The following is a 12,238-nucleotide window of genomic DNA, read 5'->3' as shown; positions in this document are numbered from 1 at the left end:
TTTTTTTCCTGAGACACAGTCTCACTCTGTCACCCAAGCTGGAGTGCAGTGGAGCAATCTCGACTCACTGCAACCTGTGTCTCCTGAGTTCAAACAATTCTGCCTCAGCCTCCCAAGTAGCTGGGACTACAAGCACCTGCCACCATGCCCAGCTATTTTTTTGTATTTTTGGTAGAGACCATGTTGGCATCATGTTGGCAAGGTTTTCACCATGTTGGCAAGGTTGGTCTTGAACTCCTGGGCTCAGTCAGTCTGACCACTACAGCCTCCCAAAGAGCTGGGATTATGGGCATGAGTCACCATGCCTGGCCCACTTTTTCTTTTTAATGAACTATAAAAAGTGATCTGATATTTTTACTAGTCTCATCCAGCTTGGATATTTACACAGCTTCATAAATTCAATTTTCTGTTTCTTAGAGTCAGGTGAGACAGCCTTATATGGGACCAGCAGTTTCACTTGCAATCCCAACATATTCCTACCTTGCAACTTGAGCATAGCATAGGAATATTTTCTCTCCACATCCACCCCACATCTGTCTTCAGCCTTCCATCTGTATTATTGGTGTTAGGCTCCAATCTGTCAGTTGAACTGTAATCCAACTGCTAATTTCTGCATGGCCATCATCTCAGGCTGGCTTCTCGGAAGCCCCTCCTTTAGCCTTTACTGGGCCAATTGTCTCTTCCCACTTAGGTTTCTTACTAGGTAGGCCTTCTCATAACTGTGTTATCCCATAGTCTGTTTGTGTATAGCCTAAGATTGTATTAAAAGTCCAGCCTTTTCAAAAATGGCAAAATATTAGTTTTCTCATCAACTACCTTCCCGTTTTTATGGTCTTTAGAAAGTCAGTATGGCTTAGGCTTTGTGGCCTGTGGTCCCAGCTACTTGGGAGGCTTTGATGGGAGGATCACTTGAGCTGAGAAGGTCAAGGCTACAATGAGCCATGATCACACCACTGCAATCCATCCTGGACAACAAAATAATACCTCATCTCAAAAACAAACAAACAGAATATTGGTCAATACCTCTTATGGGCCTGGCATGGCGGCTCATGCTTGTAATCCCAGCACTTTGGGAGACCAAGGTGAGCGGATCACGTGAGGTCAGGAGTTTGAGACCAGCCTGAGCAACATGGCAAAAACCTGTCTCTACTAAAAATACAAAATAATTAGCCAAGCGTCGTGGCATACACCTGTAATCCCAGCTTCTTAGGAGGCTGAGGCAGCAGAGTTGCTTAAACCCAGGAAGCAGAGGTTGCACTGAGCCAAGATCGCACCACTGCACTCCAGCCTGGGCGACAGGGCGAGACTCCATCTCACAAAACAAAACAAACAAACAAAACACCTCCTATAAAGCTATGGAGTCAGAATGACCACTTCTATTCAGTTTTTCCTTTTTTTAAAAAAAAATCTGCTTAAAGAATTGCATGGATAAAAAATATTTCAGAGCTAGTTATCATCTTCCAATTAACTTGGTATCCTTTCAAGGTGGAAGGGATATGTTTAAGAAGTTGTCAGAGGCTTAGAGAAATTGACATAAAAAAGACCCCCAAGAGGCTGGGCATGGTGGCTCACTCCTGTAATCCCAGCACTTTGGGAGGCTGAGGTGGGCAGATCACCTGAGGTCGGGAATTCGAGACCAGCCTGACCAACATGGAGAAACCCCGTCTGTACTAAAAATACAAAAGAATTAGCCAGGCATGGTGGTGCATGCCTGTAATCCCAGCTACTTGGAAGGCTGAGGCAAGAGAATCGCTTGAACATGAGAGGCGGAGGTTGCTGTGGGTGAGCCGAGAACGCACCACTACACTCCAGCCTGGGCAACAAGAGCAAAACTCCGTGGAAAAAAAAAAAAAGCCCAAGAGAAATTCTGCACAGGCTAATAGCAGTATTGTTGGGAATGGACCCATTCAGAGAATCTCAAGGTTAGAAGGGATCTTAAGGATGTCCCTATCAGATCATGGACTCATGTTTGCAACATTTCCTCAAGTGGTTGTTCAGCCCTATCTTGAGATGGAGAACTGTCCAACTCCCATTCTTTGGACAACACTGTTAGGATATTAGGATATTTTAAAGCAAATCTTTCGGTCATTTCCACCCTGTAGTCCTGGATCTGTTCCCTTGGACCATGCAGAGTGAATCCACTTGGCATGTGGCAGCTTTTCAGAGGGATAGCTGTGCCCCCAAGCCACCTTTTCTGTGAGCTAAGAAATCCTCACTTGTTTCAGCTGGCATTTTAAAGACCAGCGATATTAAATTCCCTGATTTTGGCTCCCTGTGTAAAGGTAAAGGTCTTTTTTTTTTTTTTTTTTTTTGGTGGGGAGTAAAGGTCTTATAAGTAATATAAAATAGCCATTGCTGTGTATGATTAAGACGTGGTAATAGTATGTCAAGTTGGTACATGTAAGTTCAATATTTTTTTTCATAGCCAAGTAATATATTCTTAGTAGATTCAAAACAAATAAAGATTGGAGACTTTGGACTTGTAACATCCCTGAAATATGATGAAAAGCGAACAAAGGATACAGGAACTCCGCGATACATGAGCCCAGAACAGGTAAAGTTTCTTTCCTGTCTCTCTATATTTTACTTCTTTTATTTTTAAAATTATAAAAAGAGTAGACACTTCTTATACAATTAAAACAGTATAGAATTATATAGAATGAGAATTGAACATTCCCCTTAACATTCTTCTCCACCCGTATTCTTCTCATCAGTTTGTTCTTTATCCTTTTAGATAATTTTCTTTGAGTTATAAAAACATGCAAACATAAATATAAACCTAGACTTTTTTTTACATAAACATATATGTGCATACATTTTTCAAGGACTTGATTATTTTGTTGTTTTGTGACTATATAGCATCTCTCCATATCAGTTCAACAAGATCTGCCACATTCTTTTTTTAACCACTATACTGTATTTCAAAATGTAGAGCTACCATTATTTAACTATTTTATTTTTATTTTTTACTTATTTAATATCATTTTTTTGTTCTTATTTGTTTTATTTATTTATTTATTTGAGACAGAGTCTCGCTCTGTCACCCAGGCTGGAATGCAGTGATCTTGGCTCATTGCAACTTCTGCTTCCCAGGTTCAGGGGATTCTCCTGCCTCAGCCTCCCAAGTAGCTGGAATTACAGGCACCCACCACCGTGCCTGGGTAATTTTATGCATTTTTAGTAGAGACAGGGTTTTGCTATGTTGGCCAAGCTGCTTATTTTGTTTTAGAGACAGTTTTTTCTCTGTCACCCAGGCTAAAGTGCAGTGGTGTGATCATTGCTCCCTGCAGTCTCAAAATCTTGGGTTCAAGCAGTCTTCCCACCTCAGACTCCTGAGTAGCTAGGACTAGAGGTGCATACCACCATGCCCAGCTAATTATTTTTATTTTTGTAGAGACGAGGTATCACTATGTTGCCCAGGTTGTAATTAACTGTTTTCTTATTGAAGGGTATTTATTTAGGTTGTTTACAACTTTGTACACCTATAGACCTTCCTCCTTATTTTGGGGCCCAAGAACAAATAATTCTATGATAATCTATGATTGATTTCTTGAGGTGAAATGATTGAATAGACTGACAAGTGCATTTCAAACTTAATTGCTGTTTGTCATTCCAAAAAAAAGTGATTCAATAATACTCTCCCCTCAAAATGTATGAGAACGCTGCATCATCATACTCTCAATCAAACAGGGGTACAATCAGTGGTCACTTTTGGACCATGTGTTGAATTAGGAATATCTTGCTATTTTACTTTGTATTTTCCAGATTTTTAGTAAGGTATGCCCTTTTTTCATATATTTACTTATCCATTTTCTGCAAATTCTCTACTTGTATCCTTTCCCAATTTCTCATAATTAAGTTCTCTTTTTCTCATGTATTTGTTAGGAATCTTGATATATATTGGGTGTTGATTCTGTATCTATTAACTCTATTAGAGAATTTTTCTCCTTGATTGTTACTTCTTTATAATGACATTTGTGGTACTGCAGCTTTAAATTGTCATATTTATCAATATTTTCTTTATGGCTGCTGGGTTTCTTATTTTTATTTTGGAGGCTTCTACCACAAGATTATGAAAATATTTTGTGGTTTTACTAAAATAAAAAGTGACCCCAATTTGAATTAATTTTTGTATATGTATGAGAAAGGAATATAACTTGATTTTCCCCATCGTGAATATGCAATTGCTTCATCACCATGTTTTAAGCAGTTCATTATTTAAATGCTATTTTAAGAAAAATTCATAGAGATAGAAAGTGGAACAGAGGTTATCAGGAAGGGAGGAATAGGAACTTCTTGTTTAATGGGTATAGTTTCTGTTTGGGGTGATGAAAAGTTCTGGAAATAGTGGTGATGGTTATACAACATTGTGAAGGTAATTAATGCCACTGAATTATAGGCATAAAAATGGTTAAAAGGGAAAATTTTATGTTATATATATTTTACCACAATAAAATATTATTTTATCATATATAAAATTCCCACACATTCGTAGATGTGTTTCTGGACTTTGTTCTGTTTCATTGATTTATTTTACATTTTTCTCTTTAATATTATGTTATGTAGATTATTGTAGCATTTTAAACTAGGTTTTAGTATTTGAGCAGCAGGGGCTGCCACATTATTCTTCAGTTTTAAAATGCTCTTAGCTGTTCACATTTACAATTCCAAATGAACTCTAGAATCAACTTATCATCTTCCGTAACTGATTTTGAGGTTTTGATAGCAATTGCATCGAATGTGAGGATTCAGGTGAGGAACATTGATATCATTATATATTTAAGACTTCTCGAAAATTGGTATTTTCTTCGCACTTATAATAAGTCCTCCATCAGTCAGCTTTTGCCAAACTATGCTGTGGTAACAAAATGACCCCAGTTTCCTAGTGGTGCAAAAACACCAAGGGTCTATTTCTTGCTCGCATGAGAAGTTGGCAGCAGTCCAGCTGCAGTTTGGCTCCACGTGTCTCCTTCATTCCAAGACTCAGGCTGAAGGAAAAATACTATCTGAGTCACTGCCGTCCTCAAGGCAGAAAGCAATGGCAGAACCTTGTGATGGCTTTTACATGTTCTGCTCAGCGGTGGCATACATCACTAAACATCATTGTCCAAAGCAAAATGCATGGCCCAGTTCAAGACAGTGAGGAGGCCAGGAGGCCAGTACAGCATTGGGGGCAATCATACAACCTACCTCAAGTCTGCTTTTATATTCTTCAATGAAGTTTTTAAAAGTTTGTCTTTATGACAAACTTTCTTTTTTTTTTTTTGAGACAGGGTCTTGCTTTGTCACCCAGGCTGGAGTGCAGTGGCATAATCATAGCTCACCACTGTGCAGCCTCGACCTCCCTGACTCAGGTTATCCTCCTGAGTAGTCAAGACTACAGGTGCAAGCCACCAACACCTGGCTGATTTTTTTTTTTGTATTTTTTGTAGAAACTGGGTTTCACCATGTTGCCCAGGCTTTTCTCAGACTCCTGGGCTCAAGTGATCCACTTGTCTTAACCTCCCAAAGTGCTAGGATTACAGGAATGAGCCACCATGCCCGGCCACATTGTTTACATTTTTGAATCTTTCTCCAGAATATGTATTGTGTTTTGCTATTAAAATGAGATTCCACGCTTGAACCCAGGAGGTGAAGGTTGCAGTGAGCTGAGATCACACCACTGCACTCCATCCTGGGCAACAAGAGCAAAGGTCTGTCTCAAAAAAAGAAAAAACAATTATTTTGCTGACAATAGATCTTTCAAAATACTGCTACTATTTTGTCATCCAAGAATAAATATACTGAGCTGTCTGATGGTTGAGAGTCTAGAATGGAGAAGGCACCCACTTTTTCCTTTTGGGGGGCCACTTGGCATAGAAAATATAGAACACAATAGGAGGCCAATGGTTCTCTTTAAACCCTCACTGCATTCAGTATCTTCTGCATCCTGTATTGCTGCCCTCACAATATTTGGTTAAAAACATTCATCATTAGCTGGGTGTGGTGGTTCACGCTTGTAATCCCAGCACTTTGGGAGGCCGAGGTGGGTGGATCACAAGGTCAGAAGATCGAGACCATCCTGACCAACGTGGTAAAACTCCTTCTCTACTAAAAATACAAAAATTATCTGGGCATGGTGGTGTGTGCCTGTAGTCCCAGCTACTTGGGAGGCTGAGGCAGGAGAATTGCTTGAACTGGGACCGGGGAGGCAGAGATTGCAGTGAGCCGAGATCATGCCATTGCACTCTAGCCTGGCAACAGAACAAGACTCCATCTCAAAAAAAAAAAAAGTTCGTCATTGTACTTTACTTTTTATTATGTGGGTTTATTATTTTTTTTTTTCAATTTAAAAACCTTTTGTTGGCTGGGTGCAGTGGCTCATCCCTGTAATCCCAACACTTTGGGCATCTGAGGTGGATCTCCTCACCGGATCACCTCTGGTCAGGAGTTCAAGACCAGCCTGGCAAAGGTGTTGAAACTCCAACTCCAATTACAAAAAAAAAAAAAATACAAAAATTAGCCAGGTGTGGTGGCACATTGCTGGAATCCCAGCTACTCAGGAGGCTGAGGCAGGAGGATCGCTTTAACCCAGGAGGCAGGGGCTGCTGTGAGCCGATATTGTACCACTGCACTACAGCTGGGCGACAGCAAGGCTCCGTCTCAAAAAAAAAAGAAAGCAACATTTTGTTGAGGAATAATTTATATACCATAAAATGCACAGATCTTAAGTGTATACTTTTTCATTTTGACAAATGCATACACCTGTGTAACATATAAGCCTATAAAGACATAGAACATTTTGTTCCTTCAGGCTCCTTTCCATTGACTCCACCCTACTGAGCAGAAGCAACCAGCACTCTGAGCTCTGTCACCGTAGCTTAGTTCTTCCCATGTTTTACCTTCATGTGAATGGAATCATACAGTATAGACTCTTTTGTATTTAATTTCTTCATTCAAAATAATGTCTTCTGGAAAAACTTTATTTGTTGCTCATACCAGCAGAGAATTCCTTTTTATTGCTGAGTAGTAGTCCATTGTATGAATGTGCCACAATGTGTTTATCCATTCTTCTGTTGTGGTCCTTTGAGTTGTTTCTAGTTATGGAATATTGTGAATAAATAGGCTATGAACAGTTACAAAGCAAGTTACCTACTGGGCACTATTTTAACTGCTTTACCTGCTGCATCTCATTTACCCTCACAATCAAACACTGTGGTTGATACTGCTGTTATCCTCATTTTACTTTTTTTTTTTTTTTAAAAGATGGGGTTTCACCATGTTGGTCAGGCTGGTCTTGAACTCCCGACCTCAGGTGATCCACCCGCCTTGGCCTCCAAAGTGCTTGGATTACAGCCGTGAGCCACCACCCCGGCCTGTTATCCTCATTTTATAGCTGAGATTATTCCCATGTTGATAGTTAAATTTTTTTTTTTTTTTAGGACAGAGTCCTGCTCTGTCGCCCAGGCCGGAGTGCAGTGGCATGATCTTGGCTCACTGCAACCTCTGGCTCCTGGTTTCAAGCAATTCTCCTGCCTCAGCCTCCCAAGTAGCTGGGATTACAGGCACTTGCCACCATGCCCAGCTAATTTTTTTGTATTTTTAGTAGATACGGGGTTTCACCATGTTGACCAGGTTGGTCTCAAACTCCTGACATTGTGATTCACCCGCCTTAGCCTCCCAAAGTGCCAGGATTACAGGTGTGAGCCACCACACCTGGCGGATAGTTAATTTACACAGAGAATTCAGCTATTCAGTGGTACAGATTTGAGCCGAGGCAGTCAGACTCCACAGATCTTGCTAATAAATAGACATTGTTGTGTGATGTAAGATGTTTTGGTCAAGTGACTTTTTGGGGCTTTAGAAGGCTGAATATTTATGTAAGGAGAGTAACAATGGTAAATATATTTTGTTTTTTTTTAGATTTCTTCACAAGAATATGGAAAGGAAGTGGACCTCTATGCTTTGGGGCTAATTTTTGCTGAACTTCTTCATGTATGTAACACTGCTTTGGAAACATCAAAGGTAAAATGATCTCAAAGAAAGAAACAAGAAAAATTATTGACCACTACCTTCAAAGTGTTGCTGCAGACAGTTCTTGCTCTCACATGACGATGGGCTTGAGCATATTAGTATCTGACTGCAAATGAAATATGAATTTTCTGTCTTTCAAGGTTTGGCAAAGAAATACCAAAAACTTTGTTAAAGAGCAAAAGCTTTGGTCTTCCCTAGAAGGTGGTTCATCTCGTAAGACTCTTAAGACTTGAGTCAGTAAAATTTTACAGGCGTGAGCCACCACCCCGGCCTGTTATCCTCATTTTATAGCTGAGATTAACTGCTTTGTGTAAGACACTGTACTAAGTGCTATAAGGGTTGCAGAAATTAACAAGCTTTGGCCAGGCACAGTGACTCATGCCTGTAATCCCAACACCTTGGGAGATCAAGATGGGCGGATCACTTGAAGTCAGGCGTTTGAGACCAGCCTGGCCAACATGGTGAAACCCCATCTTTACTAAAAATACAAAAATTAGCTGGGTGTGGTGGCATGCACCTGCAGTCCCAGCTACTCGGGAGGCTAAGGCATAAGAATGGCTTGAACCCGGGAGGTGGAGGTTGCAGTGGCCTGGGTGACAGAGTGATATTCTTTCTAAAAAAAGAAGCTTGTTCTCAAGGAGCTTATTTTCTAAAAGAGAAGATAATATAAGAAAATGCCATAAGCATTTTAGGAGAAGGTATGAAGTCTGTGGAAGCAGCCGGGAGGGACATCTTTCCAGGTGTAGGGACTTAGGTTTCACGGAGACACTAAGCTGAGCTCTGAAGGATCTGTTGGATTCTAATAGCCTAAAACAGAAAAGGTGATTTCAGCCTGGAGGCAGGAATGTACAGAGTGTATTTGGGGACAGCAGGCAGTGTAAGTGTAAGTTGTATTGGAGTATGTAAGTTACAAGGAAGTAGTGGTTGTTGAGAATAGAAAGATAGGTTAGGCTAATTTGAGCTAAAAATGTGGACTTTCTTGCTTAGGCAGTGGGAAGCCCACTAAAGACAGTAGGCAACTGGATATCCTACTTTTTTTTTTTTCCCCAGGCTGGAGTGCAATGGCACAATCTTGGCTCACTACAACTTCTGCCTCCCAGGGTCAAGTGATTCTCCTCCCTCAGCCTCCCAGGTAACTGGGATTATAGGCATGTGCCACCATGCCTAGCTAATTTTTTTGTTTTTAGTAGAGATGGGGTTCCATCATGTTGGTCAGGTTGGTCTCCAACTCCCGACCTCAGGTGATCTGCCCACCTCGGCCTCCCAAAGTGCTGGGATTACAAGTGTGAGCCACAGTGCCCAGCTGGATATCCTACTCTTAAACTCAGGAAAGGGAACTTTCCTGGAGTCAATAACCTTATCCTCTGTGAAACAGTTAGAACCTACCTATCACATAGGGTTCCACAATGCATGAAGGGAGATTGTGAAGATGATGCACTTAACACTTCACATCATACTGCAAGGATGATTATTAGAGTGGGGGTAGGGTGTTTGTATTAGAGCATAGGGTAGGGTGGGAGAGAGGGAATCCTGCATGCTTCTTGGCTAAAGAGACTTTCCCAAAAATCTGGAAATATCCTACATTTCAGGTATCCTCAGCCTTTAATTCTGTTTGTTTTTCCTCCCAAGTAAATAATTTCCTAATATATGCCTATCTTTTTTTTTTTTTCCAGTTTTTCAGAGACCTACGGAATGGCATCATCTCAGATGTGTTTGATAAACGAGAAGTAAGCACTTGAAAATCATCAGAATTTTATTTATTTCAGTGTTTTATTTCTTACTATTGACTCTCACTGTCATTACAGAAAACTATTCTACAGAAATTACTCTCAGAGAAACCTGAGGACCGAACTAACACATCTGAAATACTAAACACCTTGGCTATGTGGAAAAAAAAACCAGAGAAAAAGGAACGAAACACACGTTAGAGCCCTTCTGAAAAAGTATCCGCTTCTGATTTGCAATTTTCCTTGAATTATCTAAAATCTGCTAGGGAATATCAATAGATATTTACATTTTATTTTAATTTTTCCCCTTAATTTTTTACTTTATTTGCAGAAAGGTTTCCTTCTTTTCGCTTCAGAAACATTCTTACGTTTTACTTTTTCATAAAAAATTATAACATCGTTCTCTGCCTCTCATAGTTTATAAGGTAGTTGGAGAAATATGGTACTCATAAAAAAAATAAGTGATGTACAACCACTTTGGAAAATAATTTGGCATTATCTGGTAAAGTTCAATACATGTGTATCCACAAAGCTATCAATTCTATTCCTACATACATGCTTGTAAGAATGTCCATAAAACCCTATTTATGATAGCCAAAAGAACACGGAACAACCATAATGCCCATCAAAAGAACAGTGTATTAAAAAAGTGTATTCACACACAGGATTACTATATAGTATTGAAAACAATTGAATTACAGCCAAATGTAGTAACATAACACAAAACATCTCTCAGGAACATAATGTTAAACGAATGAAGCAGGTTTTCAGAAAATATATCCAGAATAATTCCATTTATATAAAGGTCCAGAGGATGCAAAACTAAATCCTGTTGTCTAGGAAACCAAACAAATGTGATAAGACAACAAAGGAAAGGAAGGGAATGAGAAATATTAAATTCTGGATGATGGTTATCTTTGAGGGAGGGGGGTCTTTCAAAGGTAATGGTAACTTCCTTAAACTGGATGGTAGGTCTACTAGCGTTTGCTGCATAGTTATACATTTTATTTTAAATATATTTTGTATCTATTATAATAACTGCTTTAAAGACAACTGTCCTATGAGGCAGTAGACACGAGCAGAAAATAGTCCAAATAGTCCATCGGGCGGGGGTGAGATCACTTTCCACTGAGGACAGGGCTAGAAGTGACAGTCCAATGGGCCTTCCAAGTATATGTGAGGGTTTTAGATGAGTAGTGAGGATACCACCCAGGAAGCCTGGACAAGGAGACTGGGGTGAGTTCTGGAGAAGGTATATTTGAGGACCATGGGGTATGCTAGTTTGTTGTCCTGAATTGCTGTTGAGAGTGCTGAAAGATAATTTGGATTGCATCTTAGAAGACCTTGAAGGTTAATTTTAACTTTAGAGCAATTGTTTTCATTTGTTTTTTATTGCTTTAAATGGATACTTGAGGCTGGATAATTTATAAGGGAAAGAGATTTCTATAACTTACAGTTCTGCAGGCTGTATGAGAAGCATGGCACCAGCATCTGCTTCTGCTCAGGCTGCTTCCACTCATGGTGAAAGGTGAAAGGGAGTCGCATGTGCAGAGGTCACATGGCAAGAGAGGAAGAAGAGATCGAGGGAGAAGGTGCCAGACTCTTTTTTTAACAACCTGCTCTTGAGGAATCTAATAGATTGAGAACTCCTTGCTTTCCCTCCCTGGTACACCCCACCCCTAGGCATGGCATTAATCTATTCATGAGGGATCTTCCCTCACGACCCAAACACCTCCCATCAGGCCCCACCTCCAACATTGGGATCAAATTTCAACATGAATTTTTTCGTTTGTTTGTTTTTTAATTGTACTTTGGGCTCTGGGGTACATGTGCATGTCCTGCATCCTGCAGGATTGTTGCATAGGTATATACATGCCATGGTGGTTTGCTGTCTCCATCCCCCACCTCCCCCCGCCTTGCCTACATCAGGCATTTCACCCAGTGGTATCCCTCCCCATCTTCCCCACCCCCCACTGCCCCTCCCCTGCCCTCCCCCACCTCACCTAGCCCAGTGAGTGTTGTTCTCTTCCTTGTGCTCAGGTGTTCTCATTGTTTATCACCTACCTATGAGTGAAAACATTCGGTGTTTGGTTTTCTGTTCTTGTGTCAGTGTGCTATGAATGATGGTTTCCAGGTTCGTCTGTGTCTCTACAAAGGACACAGACTCATCGTTTTTTTATGGCTGCATAGTATTCCATGGCGTATATGTGCCACATTTTCTTTGTCCAGTCTATCATTGACGGGCATTTGGGTTGGTTCCAAATGCTATTGTAAACAGTGCTGCAACAAACATACGTGTGCATGTGTCTTTATAATAGAACAATTTATAATCCTTTGGATATATACCCAGTAATGGATTGCCGGGTCAAATGGAATTTCTATTTCATGAGGAAATTTCTATTTCATGAGTGTGAGGAATTGCCACACTGTCTTCCATAATGGTTGAACTAATTTACACTCCCACCAACAGTGTAAAAGTGTTCCTATTTCTCCACATC

General features: G+C 40.3%; 1 protein-coding gene across 1 annotated transcript in view; it reads left to right on the top strand.

Annotated features, from left to right (window-relative positions):
- EIF2AK2 (eukaryotic translation initiation factor 2 alpha kinase 2) overlaps positions 1–10,310 on the top strand; it is a 42,136-nt gene extending 31,826 nt beyond the window's left edge. Inside the window, 4 exon segments of the mRNA XM_017534895.2 lie at positions 2,426–2,554; positions 7,903–8,004; positions 9,687–9,740; positions 9,819–10,310. Of these exon segments, the coding sequence (XP_017390384.1) occupies positions 2,426–2,554; positions 7,903–8,004; positions 9,687–9,740; positions 9,819–9,941 (408 nt within the window). The 3' untranslated portion in view covers positions 9,942–10,310.
- The last annotated feature ends 1,928 nt before the right edge of the window (positions 10,311–12,238 follow it).

Source organism: Cebus imitator, unplaced genomic scaffold, assembly GCF_001604975.1.
Source record: "Cebus imitator isolate Cc_AM_T3 unplaced genomic scaffold, Cebus_imitator-1.0 Scaffold88, whole genome shotgun sequence".
NCBI classification, from domain to species: domain Eukaryota; kingdom Metazoa; phylum Chordata; class Mammalia; order Primates; family Cebidae; genus Cebus; species Cebus imitator.
The sequence above is the reverse complement of the archived record's forward strand: the minus strand, read 5'-3'. Positions and strand labels throughout refer to the sequence as shown.